Here is a 23,593-nt window from a genome sequence, read left to right on the forward strand (position 1 = left end):
GGCCTGAGTTTTTTCATCAAACTGCACCCCGTGCAATTCTACATTCCTGACCATTCTCCTCTGAGTGGTCCTGTGCTGATTGGGGAGCGGGTCGTCTGTCCTTGCTGTGTCCCAGTGTTCTCCTGGTGTTCCCATCTCGCCCACCACCCGTGCTCTAAACACTTCCCATGGGACAGGCCCTGCCCAGTCCCTTGTGATGACTCACCAGCCTCTGAACGGCTGCCTTTTTTCAGTTGTTCTGGCTCCTCGCTCCTGCGTGGCTCCATGGGAACCCTATTAGTGGTCTTGCTGTACTGGGGGCTGCCAAAGCTCTCTTCTCTTCTGCTGCCTCCCAAGTAACTCCATCTGAAGGGCACAGCTGCAGCTTCTGCTGGCTCCTGCTCCATGCGCTCATCAGCTCGAGCTTTAAAACAGCCATGAGCCGAAATGCTCAGAGGAGCTTTTTCTTTCTCTCATCATAGTTTCTCCCTCCTTCATGAACTCCGTAGGTTTCTCGTCCTCTTCCCCTGAACTCCAGCGGCCCCAGCTTGGCTGATGTTACATTTTTATAGTTGTAAATTGGTTGATTTGTGGGAGAGAGTGACCCCAGGGCCCGTCTATTCCACCATCTTGATCAGAACTCCCTATTGCTTTTTCTTGAAGTTCACTAATCTTATCTTTTGTAATATATTTAATCTGCCATTAATCCTATCCGCTGTATTTTTCAACTCAGGCATAACTTTCATCTTTGAGAGTTTGATTTTGGTTGTTAATGTCTATACTTGGAAGACTGTATCCCATAATATATGAAATAACTGAAGCAAAGGTCTCCAACATGTCCTGGCTCCTGTTCTCTCCAGATTTTTCCACATGCCGGTCTGCATTCATCTTAATCTTCTATAAACAATGCATTTATCTTGCTGCTCTACTGCTCAAATATCGTGAAACACTCCTTTTTCCTAACACGTCAGATTTAAATTCTCATATCCAGCTCTTAAGGCCTCCCCCCAAACACCTCTGTTCATGTTACAAGGTTCCTTGCTGTCTCACAGATTTACAAGGCTCATTTTCACCTCTATGTCTTCACAATTGTCCCTCTGCCTAGAATGCTCCACACCCTACCCTTCTGCTACCCAAATCTTCACTATGCCTAGTTCAAGTTCCACTTCCTCTATAAAACTCCTCTGACTACTCTTGATTCTGATCTATCTGAAACACTCATCTCCCAGATAACCCTTGGCTCATTCCTGCTTCTCTTCAGGTCTCTGCTCAAATGTCACTTTATATGTTTGGCCTTCTCTTACCACTCTATTTAAAATGACAACACCCTCTCACATCAGCACTCCCAGACCACTTTGTCTGATTTATTTTTATTTTTTTTTCATAGCTCATCATCTTATATATCCTTCCTTCTTTTCTTCCTTCCTTTCTTTCTTTCCTTCTTTCTTTCCTTCTTTCTTTCATCAACTTTGCTCTGCTCAGAATGTAGCTCCTTGAGGGCAGGGAATTTTGGATGTTTTGTTACTGGTTTATCCCCAGAACCAAGAATGTTGCTTGGCACATAGTAGATGCTCAATAAATACTGCCTGAATGAATGAATGAATCTTTCTCTCTTTAAAATTCAAAGGTCAAGCATGTTCTATGCTAGATCATTGGCACTTAATTTTAGGTAGTTTAGGAATGTGAATCTTTGTCTCTTTTACTGTATTCTCAAGCCAAATATAAATAATTTTTGGTATCCTTCTGCCTTTTCTTCTTCATTCATACATTCTTTCATTAAACATTCATTAAAATATGTTGAGCCTCTATTATAAATCATTAAATATCAGGTCTTATCCTTTTAGCAAAAACTTGAAGAACTGACAAGTTCACATAAATATACATACAACACACAGAGGCAAGAAACCAGACTGGAGGAAAGAATAGTAAAAGGAAGACTAGTAAAACTGAGAATCCAATATTAGTATGTGGGCACAGAGTATACAGGGTTAGTGGGACAGACTGAGTGGGTAGATGGAAAAAAGAGACAGGATGGTGAGAGACTAGAGTAGACTAGAGTAGGATGTCGCCAAAGTAATCACCAGATGCTAGTGCTTAATATAAACCGCACTAAAGCACAGGGAATTTTGGATGTTTTGTTACTGGTTTATCCCCAGAACCAAGAATGTTGCTTGGCACATAGTAGATGCTCAATAAATACTGCCTGAATGAATGAATGAATCTTTCTCTCTTTAAAATTCAAAGATCAAGCATGTTCTATGCTAGATCATTGGCACTTAATTTTAGGTAGTTTAGGAATGTGAATCTTTGTCTCTTTTACTGTATTCTCAAGCCAAATATAAATAATTTTTGGTATCCTTCTGCCTTTTCTTCTTCATTCATACATTCTTTCATTAAACATTCATTAAAATATGTTGAGCCTCTATTATAAATCATTAAATATCAGGTCTTATCCTTTTAGCAAAAACTTGAAGAACTGACAAGTTCACATAAATATACATACAACACACAGAGGCAAGAAACCAGACTGGAGGAAAGAATAGTAAAAGGAAGACTAGTAAAACTGAGAATCCAATATTAGTATGTGGGCACAGAGTATACAGGGTTAGTGGGACAGACTGAGTGGGTAGATGGAAAAAAGAGACAGGATGGTGAGAGACTAGAGTAGACTAGAGTAGGATGTCGCCAAAGTAATCACCAGATGCTAGTGCTTAATATAAACCGCACTAAAGCAGATATGCAAATATATTCTACATGAATTTTTTAAATTCACATTTCAAGTTACCTGCCAGCTATCCTGTGGGTGAAAATTAGATTAAGACTAGCGACATCTGGTGGATATTTTGGAAGTGACCCTTGAGTTTCTCTACTATGAAAATGCCCCTATGCCTCTGCACTGCCAGTCATACTAATTACACTATCGTGAAATAGTCTTTCTGTGGGACCCAGGGTCTCACTGCAAGAGGTAGCCAGATTTCTACCAAGACCTTTTTAGCTTCCAACTGACGTCCAGCTACCTTCTGAAGAATGTGTACAAAATCTGACATAATTCTTCTTTTACAAGGTAACTTATTATTTTAAATGTGCACATCCTCTGATGTAGTGTTAAATGAGGAAATAATTATTTGCAATTAGGGGGAGCAGGGGGGGACCTAAAAGTCCAACAACAGAGGACTGGTCAGGAAAATTACAACCATCATAACGTTTATAAACATATGTACCCACACTAAAACAAACATTTTAACAAATTTGTATTAGTGAGTGTTAAGTGAAAAAAGCAAAGTCAAGAAGTGTGCACATAATATGATCTCATGTAAAAAATATACTTAGAAAAAAAAGACTGGAAGAATATATTCCAAATATTAACAGTGGTTGCTTCTGGATAAGGGAATAATGTTGTTATTTTTTAAAAAATCATAGTTTGCAGTGTTTCTCAAATGCTCTGTAATCAAAATACATTATTTCTGTAATAGACTTTATTTAAATCTTTTACATAATACATAAATTCTGATTAGTTACTAGAATTTTTCAAACTCTGCCTGATTTTATTAATTCCAGAAAAGGATGATGAATCAAGGCCCAAGTGAGCTAGAATTTCCACAAGAAGGAGAAGCAAGAAAAGAAGGAAAATATATTACAATTCTTTCCAAGATCTGAGTCCTGATGGAGTAATCCCCCAGATGCAGAATTGTACTGAAATTCCAGTAATGTCATCACATTCCTCACAACAGTACTCCAGAAACTTACAGAGGGCTCTGCTGGCAGCAAGGAGTTACAGATTCTCATAACCACTTTGGTTCCCATCTTCAGAGTCCCTAGAAGAGCTGAATCAGGGCCACCTTGAAGTAGGAAGAGGAAGAAATGTGCAAATTGTATAGGACAGGAAAAACATTCCAAAAACTAAACCAACCTAGTTGGGGTCAAGTCACTCCCCCAAACCTATCAACTTAAGTCATTTTGAAATATCAGAAATAGGACCCTGGTTAGCAGGAAATCTAACACAAGATATAATAATAAAACAGGCCTATCCCAGTGGTATTTTAAAACCCAGTCACTTAGGTTTTAATAAAGCAAAGTAATAAAGTAAAGAGCAATGCTTCCCTACCATTAGTCAAGCAAGTCATGCATTTTCCCTCCTCCCTGCACTTATCAGTCAAGGACCACAGAAAGTATTCTGAAGATAATCAGGAGAAATATTGGGAGCTCTGCTTCTACCACTTACTTCCCTTCACCCTCAGGAATTCAGTTTTAACCCAGAAAGACAGCATTTATAATTCTAAGACAGAAATTTGTACATTGCACTTTAAGTTTACAAAGTGCTATCGTCTACATCATCTTATTTGACCCTCACATTAAATAACCCTTGGAAGTAGAGTTATTTTTTTTTTTTTTTATCCCCAGCTAATATATAGAAAATAGGCTAGAGAGTTGCTCCACCAATTAGTGGTAAAGGCAGTCCTCCAACCCATCTCTTATGAATTCATTTGCATTAGGTCTGTGCCAGAGAACAGGCGGGCACAATAGTGATGATGATGGTGACAGTGGCAGCCAACATTTGACTACATACTGTGTACTGTTCCAAGTGCTTTAAATCCTCACAAACACTCTATGAGGTTGATACTATTACTACCAACTTTTTGTGTGCTGCAAATCAATTTTCAGTACTCTACGCGTCTTCAGGAGATCATCCCTCTTAGGCACCAACCGAGGGATAGCGGTATCTGGGGAGGATGGTGTACAGGCTGAGAAAGGGAAGTGCGTTACCACTCGTCTCCACGCTCTGAAAGTCTGAAGCAGGAATTGCCCACTAAGAACCTACAGAGTTCAGAGCGGGTTCGGACCCTGAAACTGCAGCCTCCGTCTTCCCACCCCCTCCGCATGTCCTCTGTTCCGAGCTGCCCGCTCAACCCCTGGTAATATTTTCCAGTCACCCGCCACCTTTTAGCGCCTACCTCTTAAATCACCGGTCCGTCTGGTTCAGCCTCTCTGTCCCCAGCCCTTCTGGACTCATCCTGCCCCTTCTCCGGCGTCGCACTTGCGTCCCTGCTGCCATGGTGACGCAGAGGCCAGCCCCGGCCCCGCCCTCCTTCCCCGGCCCGAGCCTGCCCGAGCCAGCCCCTGCCGGCCTTGGCCCCGCCCCCGTCTTCCGGACCCCGCCTCCAGCCGGGAGAGCCTATCCCTGCCAAGTCGGACCCCGCCCTTCTCGCTCAGGCCCCGCCTCCTGACGACCCGGGCCCACCTCCTAACGGCCCAGGCCATACCCCTGCTGGCCCAGACCCCGCCCAAGGAACTCCGCTTTCTGCCAATGGGAGCCCGCCCCCTGCTCGGCCAAACCACGCCCACCACGGCCCTCCTAGTAGGACGCAGAGGCCTCTTTAGTAGCTGAACTTTCAAATTGCCCTTAGGCTGGGCGAGACCCACTGTACTTAAGGAGAGTCCCAGACCCCCACCCCAGACAACACACCAGGCATGTTCCTCCTGCGATTTATTGATCCTAGCGGCTCCGCTCTCGCAAGAGCCAACAGTCCAGCCTGGGGGAGTTTCTGCGCCTCACTGTGCTGTCAGTCTCAGTGACTCGAAGACCTTGTAGCCAATAGTTGGAGACCGCTTCCTCTGTGCCTCAGCCCCTTCCCCCATTTGTCTGTTTAGATCTGGAACCCTTGACCCAGTCACTGAGGAAACTGCCCAAACCAGCACTGGGGGCTGGATGCAGAAATTCAGAATGCTTCTCCAGAGCATTTCCTTTTGAGCTTTAGAGTTTAAGGTGTACAAAAGGGACACCATTAAATAAAGTCCAACAAGATCAGCCCGAGTACTTATACAGTAACCTGTTCTTTCTGCACTTTTCATGAGAGCAGGAGCGATGTTAGGAGTCAAAGACCTACCTTCTTGCACAATCCACTTAACGTCCTCATTTTGTGGAACTCCATCCACCCACAGCGAACCCAACTACAACCCCCAGCTAACGGTGGCAAATAAGAGGCCTAGAGGAAAGACGGGGGACACCCACAATTCCAGGGGCCGTGGAGTTCTTTAAGCTTAAAACGTGGTCAACATCCCTGGGCTGCCACCCAATTCCTTAAAGCAGTAGATTCTCCCCACAGGAGTAGTGGTAAATGATGGAAACTGGTCCCTCCTCTCCAAGGTTCACACCAGGGTCCCATTCTTTCTGTCATAGTGAGGTATGGCCTGGGGGAAGCAAAGGGTCGCATACTCTGTAGCATTTTCTAAATGCAGGTGTTTTAGCTCATGGGCTGATTGACGGCTGCACACTTGAATATCTGCGTAATGTAAGTTGCTCTCCTCTGACACCAGGCCTTGACTCCTCTCTCGAGACTCAGGCTGCTGTAACACCCGCTCATACGTATGTCCTGTTGTTTCATGGCCCTGCAAGGAACAGAGAGCATCAAGGGAGGCTCTTGGCTTGGTTTTGACCCTCGCATCCCATGCAAGGCAAGTTAGACTGATGTCCCTTTCCTTTGCTCTTTTGGCGGGCACAGGAGGATGGGCAGAACCGGCAAGTTCTACAGAAGACTGAGATATGTCTGTGCCAGGAGAAAAGAGCTGAGAACTGGGATCCCACGTCTGAGCAGTCCCCAAGAACGGACAGAGGTCTGTCATTACCTTTGTGTCACTCTGTTGCAGCTGTTGCTGTGGCTTCACTGTTCGTCTTGCTTGGCTCCCTGAGGGGAAGAAATCCATTAAAACTTAAATCCATTATCTCCTCCCTGTCTCTACTGAGGTTGCCCTCTTCAAATCTCTATTAAACTATTGTGGTGGGCTTCTAACTAATCTCCCTGCCTCCATTCTCATTTCTTTCACTACTACTCCTACATCCAAACCCTACTTAGCAGGGTATGCAATCTGGCCCTTTCACAATCTGCCCATAATATCTGCCATCCTCATTTTTCACCAGCCCCTAACATAGTTCAACAAATATATGTTGAGAGTCCATTATATGCCAGGCTCTGTGCCATGTTCTGGGGATAGAAGGATGAGTAGGCTGTTTACCTCAGGGAACTTACAGTCTACTAGGAGTTTACAAATAAGTAAACAGACTATTGCAATACAATGTGATAGTTACTCAGCTACACCCAATGTCCACTTTCAAACAAATTAGTCTCTTTCTCTCTCTCTCTTTTTTTTTTTTTTTTGCTTGAGCTGATTCCTCTGCCTAAACACCCTCCCCTCCTTCCTCTGCTGACCTGTGAACTTGCTATTATCCTTATGACATAATGTCTTCTCTCATTCTTCCACAGCATGAGGGTGCATCTATTATAGCACCAGTAAATGATGTTACAATTATTCACTTACGTGAATCTATCTCTCAAACTTGATTTTTAGCTTTTTCAGGGCTGAGACCATGTGTCCTTCCTCTTGTGCCTCTACCTCGTTGGGACCCCACAGAGTGCCTGTTACAATTATTCACTTACGTGAATCTATCTCTCAAACTTGATTTTTAGCTTTTTCGGGGCTGAGACCATGTGTCCTTCCTCTTGTGCCTCTACCTCGTTGGGACCCCACAGAGTGCCTCACATACAAAATAAATGCTCAGTAAATATTTGCTGGATGAATGAAAGAGTGAGTGACCAATTCTGCCACTCTGAGATAATGAAAGGGTAAGATCTAGAGGTTCAGAGCTGGTCTTGAACCCCTAAAGATTCTTTTTGGTGTGCTATCTCTTTTTATCCCTTCCAAGGCCACTCCTCTTTTCCACACTTATGGCCTTTCCAATGATGCCATTTCTATTGTCTTCTCTTTTCTAATTTGCCTTCCTCCCAGTATTCCCCCCCACCAAATTTACCTGTTTTCTTTTTCTTCTGGAAAGCTGATGGGCAGCTCCTGTAACAGAAAAAATAGATCACCGATGTGCAAGAAATGGCTTCCATCTTCCCTCCTTCATCATTTGCTCTGTGGTCTCAACATTCTGGGATGAACTTCCCCCACCTCCCTCTAACAAAGATTCACCCTCAGCCAGGTTGAGCCTCAAAGAATAGTCAAGGATACCATACCTCCTCCAAAAGTATGGTTCTGGAAGGTAGAGTGGTACAACTGACCTAACCAAACCCAAAATACAGCTTCAGGCAACCAGGCCAAGGATGTGGCTGGCCTGAGGTCTATTCTGGGATTGTCTAACAGGCTAATCCCAGCAGGGAAACCTGCCAAATAATAGGATATTCCTGGATCCAGAGACTCTCTTGCTTCTTTTTCAGTGTTTTTTTTTTTAATAGGGAGGAGGGAGGTCTTTGCCAAACTGGGATTTTCGTTCTGGGAGTCATAGAAGCTGCCACAACCAGAGCTAACTAGTTAGGGCCCCTTAAAGCCCTTTTCTAACAAGTGACCTCCCTCCCGGCCCTTGCTTCTTATTTTCTGCTCTTTGGTATTTCCCAAATTTTCCACAATGTTTATTACTTTTGTAATCAGAAACAAAAAAAAAACCAATAAAAATATTTTAAAATAAAAATTTCCTCAATTGTCATAGTTTCTTTAAGTCTCTGGAGGTTTATTGAGGTAACAAGAAATAGAGGAGAACAATTTTTATCCAATACTACTACTATTTTAAGAGGAAAAAATAAATTTTGGTTAGAATGCCTAGAATGAGCTCTAGAGTCATATTTGAAAATATCAGGCTAGCCGTAAGAACTTCACCGAGTTTTTAACCTCTCATCCCTTGTTTTCTTATTAATAAAATGAGGATGACAATACACTCTAAACTTCATGGGATTATTGTAAGTATTAAATAAAATAGTAAATGTAAGATACTTAGTATGGTTCCTGGCATATAAAGAGTATCAGTAATGGGGCGGCCCGGTGGCTCACTGCTACAGTGCGCCGCTTGGGAGTGCAGTGGCGCTCCCGCCGAGGGTTCAGATCCCACATACAGACCGGTTCCTGCTCACTGGCTGAGCGAGGTGTGGGAGCAACACCGAGGTTTGCGATCCCGTTGCCGGTCCTGGTCCGGTACGGGCGCGACACTGAGGGTTGCGATCCGTTGCCGGACACGAAAAAAGACAAAAAGGGAAAAAAAAAAAAAGAGTATCAGTAAAAGTTGACTACTAGGACTAGTAATGACTCACCATCAGAGAAAAAATTAACCAGTAATGAAGAATATGAACACTTGGGAAGAAAGCGAGTGAAAGCTGTTACATTCCCTTCTAGAAGCTTTCTATGTTTCTAGATGTCCTATGTCTATAGGACATTTCAGAGTTTAAAGGGTGCTTTTTTTTTTTTTTCAATCCTGACAACATTCCAGGAAACACATATTCTTGTTCCCATTTTATGGATAGGTCAACTAAGGTCCTAGAACTTTGGTATCTTATTCAAGAAGGCGGGGATCAAATTTCCTTTTATTGTTATGTCTTCTGCATCTATCACTATCTATTATGTACATAGCACACGTTCTATAATTGAATGAGTAGTAGGGACAGGACTTGAATCCAAGGTACTCACTCCAAATCCTATGTGCTTTCCAACCTCAGTTATCTCTCTAAATATAACGATGCATTATTTATAAACAAGACACCCTCAAGATCTGACCCAGGCATGGAACAATATAGCCAAGAAGACAGTGGACAGGATAAAACCAGGTCCAAGAGTTTATGGCAGTGATGAAAACTCTGGGAAAGAATAGTAACAATACCACAAATAATTTATTATGAGACTTTTCCATATACTATATTCTTTGCTTTTCAAAACAAACCTGTGATCTAAACAATGGGGGCTGTACGAGGGTATTTCAAAACATTCGTGGAAAAATGAAATTGAAAGATAATGCAAATCTTTACATGAACTTTTTGAAGACCTCTCATATCATCTATACTTGTATTTTACATGTGGGAATACAGAGAAATTAAGGGACTTGCCTACGATCACATAGCACATAAATGTGAAAGTTATATTCAGATATCCCATGGATATTCTTCTTCCTACTTCTGCTCTTTTAAGTAAACACTTCTCCAGAGTTGATCTGCTCAATCTGGGAGGCAGTATTACGTAGTGGTTAAAGTATGGGTTCTAGGCCGGCCAGTGGCTCACTCGGTAGAGTGCGGTGCTGATAACACCAAGGCCACGGGTTCGGATCCTATATAGGGATGGCCGGTTTGCTCACTGGCTGAGCGTGGTGCTGACAACACCAAGCCAAGGGTTGAGATCCCCTTACCGGTCATCTTTTAAAAAAAAAAAAAGAAAGAAAAGGAACAGCTGCACCAGTATGGAGCACAGAGAGGGCAGGGGTTAAGGCTGGAGACAGTTGTCGTGGTCTGTGACAGAAAGAGACACCTGAACTAATGTGCTGGCCCTGAGGAGGTGGGTCTGTTAAAGTATGGGTTCTGAAGTCAGACAGACCTGGGTTGGAATCTTGGTTTGCTTGCTTACTAGCCATGTGACCTTGGGCAAGTGATTTAACTTCTCTGTGCCTCAGGGAGGAGGGGTAAGTCCACTTACTTTATAGAAATATTGGGAAAATAAAATGAGATCGTAAAGTGCCTGGCATATAGAAAGCTCTCAAGTGCTACAATTATTATTATCATCTGGGGAAGAAGGGAAGAGAGAAATGAGAAAGGGGAGGAAGAGGAACAAAACAATGCCAATTCGCCATTCTAGCCCTGCTCTGGCCGTTGCACAGACAACTGGCTTGGCTGTGTTTTCTAAGGTCTCCTGAATGCAGTAAGCATGGAAAGAGGTGCTGTTCTGCTGTTGGAACCAGGAGGTGCCAGGCAGAGGAAAGTAGCAGTGGGAGGCTGGCAGAAAACTATCTCCAGGTTCTCTGATTCTCAGAGTCTCCACAGCCACCAACAGAGATGTTACCCTCATCCTCCGCCCTTCCACTCTACTCACCAGCTTCCCCGGCAGCAGAGCCGGTTTCCCATGGCGGAGAGTCTCCGAGTGAGCCCAGCTGTTTTTCTACATAAAGAGGCTTATGCATTTCCTGGTTCCTGGTTCAGCTTTCCGTAGCAGCTCCCAGGGAGTCTCTGTCAGTGTCAGATTTCAACCTAGCAGGTTGGAATTGGAAGCCACCTGCTGGAATAAATCCCAGGTGACTGTTCCCAGCCGAAGGGTAGAACAACACACACGAAGGGTAGAACACACATGGACTCCAGGTTGGAGTTATCTCACCTTTGGGATTTGAAGCTTCTTTTGATGAAGCCATCAAGCTTCAGTAAAAAGAAACCTGAGATAGAAAAGGGCTCTGGATTTCCCTAGGAAATGTTTCTCCACTACATCCCACTGTCTTTGAAATATATTCTCTATAATGCAATAAAGAGTTTTACCTAATGTTTGTCCAGCACCACTCAGATTTAATTGAGTTTCACTTTCAAGGCAATTGGTACCAGGTTTTTTTTTTTTTTAAAGATGACCGGTAAGGGGATCTTAACCCCTGACTTGGTGTTGTCAGCTTACCAGGTTTTTTTTTTTTTTTTTAAAGATGACCGGTAAGTGGATCTTAACCCCTGACTTGGTGTTGTCAGCACCACGCTCTCCCAAGGGCGCTAACCGGCCATCCCTATATGGGATCCAAACCCGTGGCCTTGGTGTTATCAGCACCGCACTCTCCCGAGTGAGCCACGGGCTGGACCCCTGGTACCAGTTTTTTTATTATCTCTGCCCAGAATCTGTTTTTATTTTTTTATTTTTTATTATTATTATTATTTTTTTGCCTTTTGATTTTTTTATTCCTTAGAAAAGCTTCATTTTTTAAATTTAGCTTTCTGACTCTGTGCTTGTGCCTTCAACACTTTCACAATGATTTTCTGCTCCTCAATAAGGAAAGCACGCTTGATCCTGTCACGCACACACTTAGCACACATGGAGCCACCATAGGCCCTGCTGACATGTTTTTTCGTTTTAGACAATCTCATAAGAACTTTAGGTCTCACAGCGCGAACCCCTCGGAGTCTGCCTGGACACACACCACATGCAGATTTTGGTGCTTTCCCAACCTTCTTGGTATAAAGGTAAACTATTCTATTTCCAGGGGTTTGGGACAGCCTAGTTTTGTTAGAGGCTGTATTGTAGGAAAGCCTACGACGTTATGTCAGACGCTGGACCATTCTGAGTGCCTCTAGACGCCGTCCAGGAAGAGGAAAAAAAAAAAAAAAACAGAATCAGTTTTTAAATACTGGAATTTCTTGGAATCTTAAATTGAGAGAGAGATTTCTTTTATATTTTCCCTTGCTATTGGAATTAATGTGGGTAAATCACTAACCTTTTAGGGCCTAGGTCTAGGAATATAAAATGGAAGAATTGGACTTATTATCTAATTCCCTTTCTGGTATAAAATCAGATAATTTTATGATTGGAATGGCATCAGCACTTTGTAACCACTCACTTCTCCATCCCCAGTTCAAAACTACAGAATCTCCACTTTCCCCTCAATTCAGCTTCTCCTTTCGGTGACCCAAAGTTAGACTCATTCCACACTTACCAGCACTAGGATGCAGCCGAGCAAAGTTCTCTGGAGAAAATACAGGCTCTAGGAGATGGTACCTGTAATTCTTGTCTTAGTGCTCTCACCCCATCTTCAGTGTCTTCCTGCTTATTTGTCTGCCCCTATGGGTGTTTAGGGCCCACCACTCAGCTCTGCACTCCACAGAGTAGCCTGGACTTTGGACTCCTCTCCATCTTCTTATGAAATGGGGATAAGCGTGACAACCTCATAGAAGTGTGGTGAAGACTAAGGGAGATGTATGTATATAAGCTCTAGTCCAGCGCCTGGCACATGGGAAGCCCTCAGTGAGTCTTAGCTATTGTTATTATCATTACTTCTTGTTCTCAGCTAATTATCAGATGGTGAAACATCATATTGTTTTGTGCCCTGATCATTGCACTATCTCATGGTCATGCTTCTCCCCTGCAATCCATTTTATACTCTATCATTAACTGTAACCTTTTCATCCTGTTACCCACCCACCCCCCAGCTCAAAAGCCATTAATAATTTCTTGTCTCCAATAAGATAGTGTTCAAACTTCTTAGGCTGGCACTCAAAGCTCTCAACAATCTGGTCCCTTTTCAGCCATATCTTTTTTAATTTAAGCAACTAAGAGATTTTTAGATGACCAAAAATTCCAAAGAACCAGTAGTGTATTGCCATAGCCAAAAACCTGATATGGCTTAAGCAGCATTAACAGATGTCTAGAGTAATTAACAAAGGTATTGATTATTCCACTGAAGTCTGTACCAGTCAATCCATGACTGGAATAATAATTTTAGGTGCAGATGTTGAATTTCAAGTTCCGTAGTCAAAAGGAAGCATGTTCAGAAGAAAGTTGTCTGGATGATAAGTAATATGAGAAGTGCTATAAAATACAGTTAAAAGAACTAGGCATGTTTAGCCAGGAAAGGGAAGCCTTAGGAAGACAGGATGATTATCTTCAAATATTTGAAGAACTTTCAAGTGAAAAAAGGACTGCACTAGTTGTCTGGACATAACCAGAACCAATGGACAGAAGTTACTGAAATTCAGACTTTGGTTCAACAGAAGGAAAAATTTGTAACAGTTATATCCAAAAAAAAAACAAAAAACAAAAACAAAAACAAAAAGGGTTCAGCTACTTTACAAAGTTCTAAGTTCTCTGTAATTCAAAAAGAAAAAGTTTATTAACAGCTTTAAAAGAATTTGAATTGTGTGGGGATTTGGACTAAATCAGAGATTTTCAAATTTTGTCTTGTAAGAAACCTTTTCTTTTAAATAAAGCTCAATTACAAAACATCAATGTGAAGCTGTTCTGGTTGAAGTCTGAATAAAATTTTCTTGTTCTTTTTCTTCTTCTTAACTAGACGTTAAGATTTCTGAGAGTAGACAAAAGACCATAGTTTTTACAATTTATATTTACAATGTAAATCCTCTATAGTGTATTACTTGGGATTTGGTAAATATTGGTTGAATGAATGAATAAACAATTGAATATATCAGTAGTTATTTCTCTGAGTTGTGCTTTCATTTTTAATAGAAGGCAATCCTTTAACCAAGAATCAAATACCTCAAGTGAGAGTAATTATCCTGGGGGTCCACAGATCCCTAAGAGGGGTAAATGAATGGATCTCAAGAGTTGTGTGAAACTATTCAAATTATATTGCCAAATTTGGGAGCATGTGTATTTTTCTGGTAAGAGGATCTATAGCTTTTGACAGATTTTCAAATGTGTCTGTAACCCCCAAAAGTTAAAAACAACCACTTTAATGGAAGAATTTCAGGTGTCCACTATGGCCTGGTAAAATACATATTTTGAGGTTGGGAGGTCTTCTAGACACTCTCCAAATCATACACATGCATGGTCTCTTGATTGCAGAGAATAATCAAAGGGACAGATCCTCAGGCTCTCCCAAACAGATCCTACCCCTAGTATTGAGACTTTACTTGTGAAAGAAGCTTCCTTGGCCATCACCACCACAATAATAGTCCTAGACCCCTGCATGAGCCTTGGAGTGGGTGGGGTGATGCATTGATTACTCTCTTTGGGATGTTCCAAAATCAGAGACAAATGCTTTCATGGGCCTCCCCTGTGCAGAAGATGGACAGACTGTGGGGTTCAGTGACAATGGTAGAAGTTCTCTGTGCCCCTGTGCATGCGTACTCAGTCCCTCAGAATCGGAAACCATTTCAGTGGACAGGCCTTAGTACGGGAAAACAAAAGTATTCACTCCAGGGCTTTAGTCAACTCTCTCCAGCCAAAAACCGTTTTCTCAACCTCTATCCAAAAAGGGCCAGACAGTCTGGAGACCCCTGTTATTGTGTCTCTAATCACCAGCTCAGACAGTGCCCTCTGGGCTGTTTGGATGGCATATCCCTTTTCCCTCCGAGGATCACTCTCTCTTTTGTTGCATTGTGAGAAAATTATGGCTAGGAATTTGATCTGGAGCCAGTGTCAGCTTCCTGGTATGATCTCAGCGGCCAAGTGTGAGCTCAGGGTGCTGTGACAAGGGACACATCTGAGGAGCTTTCTGTCTAGCTGGCTCTGACCTCCTCCCTCCCTGCTCATCCCATCCTTCGGGCCACAGAATAGGGAGCAGCACAAACAAGACCCTGAGATATGGGTTTATTCAGTCCCACTCAGAACTAAACCAAAGGCTATGACATGTCCCAAGGGACCAAAGCATACACTGTGGACCATGCACCTTTCTCTTCCCCCAGATGCTGCTACCTCTGGGGTGGTGGGTAGCTGCTGGTATCACTGCAGGAGGTAGAAAGGGATTAGCTGGGTGCTGGATCTGTGGCAATCAGGGCTCAACACTGGCTGCCTCCTCCTCTTCCTCTGGATCTGGAGGTGCAGAGAGCAGGGAGATGTAGACCTCATTGACCTCTGTGTCCAAATGTCGGCCACCCCGAGGCGCTTCCAGGTTAAGGATGCCATCATGGGAGAGAGCAGCTCGGACCCGCCAGGGGTCGACATCAGCAGGCAGGACGTAGGTGCGGCAGAACTCTCGGGACACGAAGCCGTGGCGGTCCAGGCGCTGGGGGTGGCGGGCAGACACCTCCAGCAGGTTGTCCACAGTCCTCACGGTCACCTCATCTGGAGTAAAGTGGCTCACATCCAGAAATGCCTGGAACTTGCCCTCACTGAGCCTAAGCTCAGAGGCCCCTGCCCTGCTCCCCTCCCCGGCTCGGGCTGCCCGGGGCCGGACATAGTAGCCGTGGTAGAGGGTGGGGGTCAGGATCTCTTCTGGCAGGAGGCCTGAGGGGCAGAGAGAGAAGGCAAGAGGCAGGATGAGGGAGGACAGGGTGGGCGCAGGGGTGACACGGGAGGAGATCAGGAGGTGAGGGACTGGAAAGAGCAGGAGGGGAGTCTGAGAAGTAGGGGAGGGGACACCGTGGCCGGGGGAGGAGGCGACAGCTGGGAGGAGGGTCCAGAAAGGGACTGAGGTGGCGGTGGAGGAGAGCACACCATGCTGGGACTGACTGGGTGGATAGAAGGGGGAGAAGAAGGAACAGCACGGCGGGCAGGGGCCAGGTATCAGGCCCCACACCGTGGCCGGGGGAGGAGGCGACAGCTGGGAAGAGGGTCCAGAAAGGGACTGAGGTGGCGGTGGAGGAGAGCACACCATGCTGGGACTGACTGGGTGGATAGAAGGGGGAGAAGAAGGCACAGCACGGCGGGCAGGGGCCAGGTATCAGGCCCCAAGTCTGTCCTGAGGTCAGTAGGAAGGGGGAAGAGCCCTGCTTGGAGGGCTGAGGGGGGAGTGTGGGGTGGGAGATGACTTGCCCCAGGAGTTCAGTTAAGCCCGAGTGGGGTGGAGGCCAGTAACGCTGGGAGGTCAGCCCAGAATCTCAGGAGGTGGGGATGGGAGGTGGTGTCTGTGCCATACCTTCTCCGAAGCGCTGCTCACCCAGGCGGCTCGGGTTGGCAAATTCGTACTCGGCAGTGGCCGGGTGGGCATGTGGCACCGAGCGGCCTGACATGGCTGCAGACGCGGCGGCCCTGGTCCGAGGTGCAGCCCCAACAGGCGCAGCGGGACCCTCCAGCTGCCGGAGAGCCAGGGCTCGGCTGGAGGTGGGGGCGGGGTCGACACCACCCAAAATAGTGCCGGGCCTCTAGGGGGAGGGCGGGGAGCGGGGGCCCTGCATGCGAGCGACGAGGGTGTGACCAGTGCCGCCAGGACCCCCAGTCCCCTCCCGCGCACACGCTTCAGCTGTCGCAGGGGGCCTGAGAGGACAGCTGGGGGCGTTGGGGAGGGGAGCTGGTGCTAGAGGGCAAAGAAAGGCCCAGCTGAGACCCTCACAAAATGGTTTTCACGTTTCCACACCACCTTTTCTGCCCCTCAGTCGCAGGCACTGTGCACCCTACTTCATAAAGCACTCCTGGATTTTAATGTTCCGTGAGCCACGTAGGATGAAAGACGCAAGAAACTTTTCTGCCCTTTTTGGGGGTGGGGGATCTTTCTGCCCAGATTAATGTTAGGGTCCTCTCCTGAACCCAGGTCAACCCAGGGCACCCCTCAGATGCCTGGTACTGACATGCTGATGGTCACTGCTCTCCTCCAGGGACCCACAAAGAGTTAATGTCCCTGGGGTCCAGCCTAGGAAGATTCCAGTCCCTGCTCGGGCCCAAGATAGTTGCTGGCCTGATTCCCCTGGCATGCAAGACTGGAGAGGAGGAGGGGCATGCCACTCGCCTGCTTGGAATTCCTGACTCTGTTCCAGCTCCAGAGAGCAGGGGATGGGGGTGGGTGCCATTGGGTGTGGACAGAAAGCTAGCGAAACAAGACCATGACAAGTCACTGGCCAGCTCAGACGCATTTGTGTTTCTCTTTTCTTAGCTCACTGAGTACTGGGTATGTGTCACACTGCCAAATCCCTGATCACAAGTCTCCATGAACTGGCAGTGAGCTGGGATAATAAAACCCCTGACATCACCATTCCAGAAGCTTCACAAGACTGCGTATATAAGGGGCTGGCTGTAGCTGCAGCTGAAGGAGCTGACCAGCCAGCTGACCCCCAACACTTACCTAGCCACCATGGACATCGCCATTCACCATCCCTGGATCCGCCGCCCCTTCTTTCCTTTCCACTCCCCCAGTCGCCTCTTTGACCAGTTCTTCGGAGAGCACCTGTTGGAGTCTGATCTCTTCCCAACTTCTAGTTCCCTGAGCCCCTTCTACTTTCGGCTGCCCTCATTTCTGCGGGCACCCAGCTGGATTGACACTGGGCTCTCAGAGGTGAGTCTCCCCTCTGCCAGCACAGGAGAGTCCTTCCTGGAACCTTCTGGGAACTTCTCCATCCGTTTTCCTTTCCTTCCCTGGCTATACCATTTTAGGCACGTGTGTCCAGAAATGAAGAAAAATTAGGTTACTAGTGCCTCCCTCCCCCAGTCACCTGTTTCTATTTGATGCTCCTCTGTATCCTATTTATTACATATTCCCTTGCACTGTGAAGATCATCCTCTGTCCCCAAACTTCTAAGCAGGATACCTCTTTCTGGTTTGGTTCATGAGGATCTGCAGGGAAAGAGCTGCCTTCAGACTCCTTTGCTCACCTCTTCTAATACTTCATACTCCTGACAAATTTTATCATCTCAAGTTTTACAGCCAGAAGAGAGTGCTACCTCTTGAGCTTTTCATCCCCCTGGTGGAGCTGGATACAACAACCACTATTTTCTTCCTTTCTGTTCCCTCTTCTATGATTTTCCGGGTTCCTTGGGGTTGTAATAGGGCACTGCACTAAGTCCAAGCCTTATGAGGAAAGAATGTAGGTCCAATTTTCCTAGGAACACTTGTCCTAAGAGGGTGGGAGAAAAGGGTGGACAGATAAGATTGACAAAAGTGGTCACAGATAACATTCTGGTTTAAAAATAATCAAGAGTGAGTAAACAGGAGCTGAGTGGGCAAGGGTTTTGGAAGGACAGGCAGGACCAGCAGAACATTCCAGATTGAGTGGGTGGGGAACTTGGCAGAGACCTGAGCAAGATGAAGGGGCCTTTGTTTCACGGACAAATGACAAAGCTAGGCACTGGAGTTGGAGAGGCAGCAGAAGCCATGCCCAGACCTATCCTTGTGATTGGTCCCTTGGGTGATCTGTCTTCTTCCCTGTGACTGTAAATAAAGTTTGGGCCTGATGATCAAGACACTTCTTGGGTATCTTGCCTTGGGTACCACTGTGGTGGCTCCCCTGAATCAGATAGCCATGTTTATTCAAAGAGGGATTTTTAGAAGAAAAGAGGTAAATTACCTGAACAGAAAGCAAGTCTACAGAATGATGAGATTGCAACAGCGTAATAAACATTCCTGCCATCTTTTCTCTTCCTTCCCTCACCTTGCTATTTCTAGATGCGCCTAGAGAAGGACAGATTCTCTGTCAACCTGGATGTGAAGCATTTCTCCCCAGAGGAACTCAAGGTCAAGGTGCTGGGAGACGTGATTGAGGTCCATGGCAAACATGAAGAGCGCCAGGTCTGTAGCATGTTTTTTCTTCTGCTTATCCATTCAGTGCATACTATATGCCAGGTACTGCCATCAGCCTGTGAGACTGGCAACAGTCCAGTCTCAAGCTGTAAGGGTATGGATCAAGGGTAACAATCAATGGCTAGAAGACTAAATTAGGGATAGAGCTCTTGTTGTTGTTGTTGTTGTTGTTTTGGCCAGAGAAGTGGCCTTTGTTGTTTGTTTTGATTTGACCATCAGCCTGTGAGACTGGCAACAGTCCAGTCTCAAGCTGTAAGGGTATGGATCAAGGGTTACAATCAATGGCTAGAAGACTAAATTAGGGATAGAGCTCTTGTTGTTGTTGTTGTTGTTGTTGTTTTGGCCAGAGAAGTGGCCTTTGTTGTTTGTTTTGATTTGATTGCCTTTGGTAGGATGTTCATTCTCCATTTAAGCCAGTGGTTTTCAACCTTGGCCACATTAGAGTCACCAGGGGAATTTTAAAAAATCCCAATGCTCAGGCATACCCCAGACCAGTTAAATCAGAATTTTAGGGCTGGGATCTAGGCACCAGCATTTTTTTTTTTTTGGCAGCTGGCCGGCAGTCATCAGCATTTTTAAAAACTCCCCTAGGTAATTCTAATATACAGCCAAGATTGAAGACCACTGATTTAGGCATAGTGTTGTCAGACACCTGATTGCTTTCCATAAGTACATTAACAACAGGTACCCTGAAGGCACTTGAGTTTGTGACTTTTCTTTCAGATGTTCAGGAATCCACTTCTCCTCTTTAGCCCATCTTAATGCTAAACTACTACTTTTGCCTACATTTCAGAGCTGTCCTGAGTTCTGAATCCTTTAAAGCCCATGTGGAAGTCAGTTAATTCAGAGTTTGTTTGGATAGATGCTTGAGATTCAGCAGCCATGAGCATTAGGGTCAACAACTCTTTTGGGAATTCTGATCAATAGAACAGCTCCTCATGCCTTTCTGAGAGGGCTTTATTTTTTTAATTTTTTAATTTTTTATTTTTTGTCCTTTTTGAGACCGGCCGCACCACGCTCAGCCAGTGAGCGCTGTGTCAATAGAACAGCTCCTCATGCCTTTCTGAGAGGGCTTTATTTTTTTAATTTTTTAATTTTTTATTTTTTGTCTTTTTTGAGACCGGCCGCACCACGCTCAGCCAGTGAGCGCTGTGAGCATACCGGTCATCCCTATATAGGATCCGAACCCGTGGCGGGAGCACTGCTGCGCTCCCAGCGCTGCACTCTCCCGAGTGCGCCACAGGCTCGGCCCTGAGAGGGCTTTAAAATTGCTTCTCACTAATTAGTGATAACTCAGAATGTGTATATCAGCTAATACAATTAAATGTCCTCTCCCTGTTTCAGTTTTGCTCATATGACTTAAGTTTGGGTCATAGTCTTCCTGGATGGAGTCACTTTTTTTTCTTAAAGCAGCAGTTCTATTGGTCTGGAACATTCTGGAACATTCCTGAAGAGTCAGGATAATTTCTGGGCTTCCTGAGGAACTCAGATCCTCAATGCCAGGATGAGATTCCAAATCCTGTAGGCCCAGTCAACATTGATCTACACCTTTGGGAAATATGCTTAAACGTACCTGTGCCTCAGGGTTTGAGGAACTATGAAGTTTTGGTCTGTTTTAGACTTCTCAGACTCTCACTGGTAGGAGTGACCATGTAGGCAACTTCATCTTAGCCCCAAACCTGCTATGAACAGCTATTTATCTTTCCCTCATGTTGTCATGGCGTTTGGTCTCACTTAAGGGGTTTGGAATTGTCTGAGTTCTGGGAAAGTGGTATTATATCCTGTTCTTATCTCTCTGCCTCTTTCTTCGTTTTCTTGGATTAGGATGAACATGGTTTCATCTCCAGGGAGTTCCACAGGAAATACCGGGTCCCAGCTGATGTGGATCCTCTTGCCATTACTTCGTCCCTGTCATCTGATGGGGTCCTCACTGTGAATGGACCAAGGAAACAGGCCCCTGGCTCTGAGCGCACCATTCCCATCATCCGTGAAGAGAAACCTGCTGTCACTGCAGCCCCCAAGAAGTAGATGCCCTTTCTCTAATTGCATTTTTTAAAACAAGAAAGTTTCCCCACCAGTGAATGAAAATCTTTTGACTAGTGCTGAAGCTTATTAATGCTAAGGGCAGGCCCAAATTATTAAGCTAATAAAATATCATTCAGCAACAGATAACTGTGTTGTGTTTGAATATTCAGAATGTTTTTAAATATTCATTGGTATACAAATACAACAGAGATACTTAATCACTGCATTACTATTTATGGGACTCCAGCGATTTTAGAGTCAGAATGACTGGCCCCACCACTTACTAATGGTATAAATTTAGGCAAGTTGCTTCCATTTATAACATGAGGTACTGATTTGTACAGAGTTGTTGTAAGGAGTAAATAAAGAAAAAAAAGTAGGTAAAGTCCCTGGCAGAGTTCAAAGAATATCTTCCATTTTCTCCTCCTTCTTTATTTTAGCCCTCAGTTTCAACAACTGGAACAAAACCAAATAAACTCAAATAAATATCACATCAAAGACCTTAGTGTATCTCGGAAATTAATTATACCACCAAGGAAGACATAGTGACCCCAATGTTATTTGACATTTTCCTCCTGATAAGCATTGCCTTCAGCTAATTCACAAGGACAATAAATAGAACTTGGGTGATTATCACCAAACAAGGCTTTCATGTATAGTCTAAATTATCCAGCAAACACCTATTAAACTAAGAATGGGAAATATTCAATTCAATGACCTATCACAAAGAAGCTAAGTTTTAGAATTACAATTAATAATTGATCAGTAAGTGATTCTATTATTTAGCTTAAAGACATACAAATCTACAAAAATCCCTCCATTTCACTTTTATAGGTCTGGACAAAACTTCTGATTCACTTAATGAAAAACAGCCCTGCTGTAGGTTATCTGGTATATATTTAGAGACAACCCTTTTTTTTTTTTTTTTCAGTCAGTTTCTAGCTGATTTCTGATTCCACTCAAGGACTGACCATAAGGTAGAGTGAGATTCTTGCCTTTACAAAGCCGGGGACTGACCATGATTTTGAAATATTCTACATGAAACAGTTACCTAAATTTTTCATGATGCGGGAGTGTGGAGCTAGGACAATATAAGTTGCAAATCTAGACAGGTTCAAAATTCTTTCCCTTAAAAAACAACTCCCTAATAGTCTGAAATGCTGTGCTCTAGCAAGAAGTCACTTTTATCTAAACTTACAGCCAATCTTTTTTTTTAAAGATGACCGGTAAGGTGATCTTAACCTATGGCCTTGGTGTTGTCAGCACCACACTATCCCAAATGAGCCACGGGCCAGCCCCCAATTTTTGTGTCTGTATAGCAGACACTCTTGGCTGCCTAACAAAGTATTTCCTACCTTCCGTCTTGCCAACAGTACCCGAGATTGTTTTAGTTAGCCACCATATTCCTTCTAGCCATGTGCTTCAGTTAAGTGAACCCAAGCTCCAGGTGGTCTGTCTTGATTAGTCCAAATCAAACAGAAATTCCTTTCCTCTATAGTAATTGATCTTTAAAGGGCTATGACCCAATTATGGCAAATGAGGCAGGAGGGGAGTCTGCTAGAGAAGTTTCTAAAAAAGGTCTTAAATTAATAAAAGATCTTTGAACTAAAAAAAGGTTTTTAAAAGATTCACTGAGACAGAGTTTTTCCCCCTTCCTCTGGACGTTGGAGCATAAGCATATGATGCCCATATTGCTGCAGCCATCTTGAAACTGTGAGGGGCATCCCTGACATGCTGAGGATGGCCGAGCATGAAGATGATAAGACCTCGGGTCCTTGATGGGTCAATGAATTGCTGAATTAGCCAACTCTAGAGCCTCCCTACTTCAGAATGTTTTATTACGTCTTGTTTTTATTTACTCTATTTTGACATACGTTTTCTGTGACTGGCAGGCAAAAACATCTGAACTAATAGAGGATGAATTAAATAGTGTAAAAAACTGAAGCATGCCCTGGAAACCATGTATCAACTTTAATCAGGCTTTAATGACTTTAATGACTTGGTCCTAAATAAACCACAACTCTATTAGATAATGATATTTATGTTTTCAACAAATTTGTTCAAAATGTGCATAGTCACATTTTTTTGTTTGTTACCATAAGTGCCTAATTTAGACTGTTTCTTTATTGTTATTCTTTTTTAGATCACACCCTTGCTATGTTTGTTCACAGCTATTAATGTAGAACTTTTCTAGTCCAGTATATTTGAGGGTCTTTTTTAGCTTTCTAGCTATATCATCCATGATTCTACCTTATTCCCTATATCTGCAATATACCAGAAGTGTTTTCAGGCAATTCTAACTAGCATTTGTTTTGTTTTTTAACATTAGCTAACATTTATTGAGCACTTAGACACTGCTAAGTACTTTACCCTTTTTCAAACTATCATTTTTTAAAGAATAATTCTAGGAAATGTGTGTATAACACATACACAGAATTTCATTAAAATTTAGAATGCCAGATGGATGTCTTTGCGTAATGCTTCTGGAATGATACATATTTTTATACTTAGAAAAATTCTATTTTATTTTATACTTCACACATTATTATTATTATTATTATTTTTGTCCTTTTTGAGACCGGCTGCACCGCACTTAGCCAGTGAGTGCTGTGAGCGAACCAGTCATCCCTATATAGGATCTGAACCTGCGGCGGGAGCGCCGCTGCGCTCCCAGCGCCGCACTCTCCCGAGTGCG

At 44.1% G+C, this 23,593-nt stretch overlaps 3 protein-coding genes and 1 pseudogene across 5 annotated transcripts; 1 reads left to right on the forward strand and 3 right to left on the reverse strand.

Moving 5' to 3' along the window:
• Window positions 1-5,449: 5,449 nt before the first annotated feature.
• LOC103594398 (chromosome unknown open reading frame, human C11orf52) lies at window positions 5,450-11,167 on the reverse strand. Its single transcript, XM_008577607.1, is given in 6 exon segments — window positions 5,450-6,366; window positions 6,604-6,662; window positions 7,784-7,821; window positions 10,816-10,855; window positions 10,858-10,995; window positions 11,095-11,167. Coding segments are annotated over 5 exon segments (423 nt in total). The 5' UTR covers window positions 10,904-10,995; window positions 11,095-11,167; the 3' UTR covers window positions 5,450-6,126.
• A 460-nt stretch (window positions 11,168-11,627) lies between these two features.
• On the reverse strand, window positions 11,628-12,029 carry LOC103594399 (annotated as a pseudogene).
• A 2,970-nt stretch (window positions 12,030-14,999) lies between these two features.
• On the reverse strand, window positions 15,000-16,461 carry HSPB2 (heat shock 27kDa protein 2). Of its 2 annotated transcripts, none has more exons than XM_008577611.1 (2): window positions 16,283-16,461; window positions 15,000-15,651 (listed from the first exon to the last, which is right to left on the reverse strand). In XM_008577611.1, exons 1-2 carry the CDS (start codon window positions 16,374-16,376, stop codon window positions 15,197-15,199), a joined length of 549 nt encoding a protein of 182 aa, XP_008575833.1. In that variant the 5' UTR covers window positions 16,377-16,461; the 3' UTR covers window positions 15,000-15,196. The 2 variants fall into 2 exon arrangements, with proteins under 2 accessions (XP_008575833.1, XP_008575834.1); XM_008577612.1 differs by having other exon boundaries at window positions 15,000-15,489; window positions 16,283-16,388.
• Window positions 16,055-21,045, forward strand: CRYAB (crystallin, alpha B). 2 transcript variants are annotated; one of them, XM_008577609.1, is made up of 4 exons: window positions 16,055-16,110; window positions 17,234-17,632; window positions 18,739-18,861; window positions 20,698-21,045. In XM_008577609.1, exons 2-4 carry the CDS (start codon window positions 17,432-17,434, stop codon window positions 20,899-20,901), a joined length of 528 nt encoding a protein of 175 aa, XP_008575831.1. In that variant the 5' UTR covers window positions 16,055-16,110; window positions 17,234-17,431; the 3' UTR covers window positions 20,902-21,045. The 2 variants fall into 2 exon arrangements, with proteins under 2 accessions (XP_008575831.1, XP_008575832.1); XM_008577610.1 differs by lacking the exons at window positions 16,055-16,110; window positions 17,234-17,632 and adding an exon at window positions 18,511-18,631 and having other exon boundaries at window positions 20,698-21,042.
• Window positions 21,046-23,593: the final 2,548 nt, after the last annotated feature.

Source organism: Galeopterus variegatus, unplaced genomic scaffold (genome assembly GCF_000696425.1).
Source record: "Galeopterus variegatus unplaced genomic scaffold, G_variegatus-3.0.2 Scaffold1551, whole genome shotgun sequence".
In the NCBI taxonomy this organism is placed as follows: domain Eukaryota; kingdom Metazoa; phylum Chordata; class Mammalia; order Dermoptera; family Cynocephalidae; genus Galeopterus; species Galeopterus variegatus.

Bases quoted from the DNA above. Each gene is read 5' to 3' on its own strand.
- CRYAB (XM_008577609.1), top strand. From the start codon at position 17,432: ATGGACATCGCCATTCACCATCCCTGGATCCGCCGCCCCTTCTTTCCT. The intron at 17,633-18,738 runs GTGAGTCTCCCC...TGCTATTTCTAG, and splicing joins TTGACACTGGGCTCTCAGAG to ATGCGCCTAGAGAAGGACAG. The intron at 18,862-20,697 runs GTCTGTAGCATG...TTCTTGGATTAG, and splicing joins GCAAACATGAAGAGCGCCAG to GATGAACATGGTTTCATCTC.
- HSPB2 (XM_008577611.1), bottom strand. From the start codon at position 16,376: ATGTCAGGCCGCTCGGTGCCACATGCCCACCCGGCCACTGCCGAGTAC. The intron at 15,652-16,282 runs GTATGGCACAGA...TCTGCCCCTCAG, and splicing joins TGAGCAGCGCTTCGGAGAAG to GCCTCCTGCCAGAAGAGATC.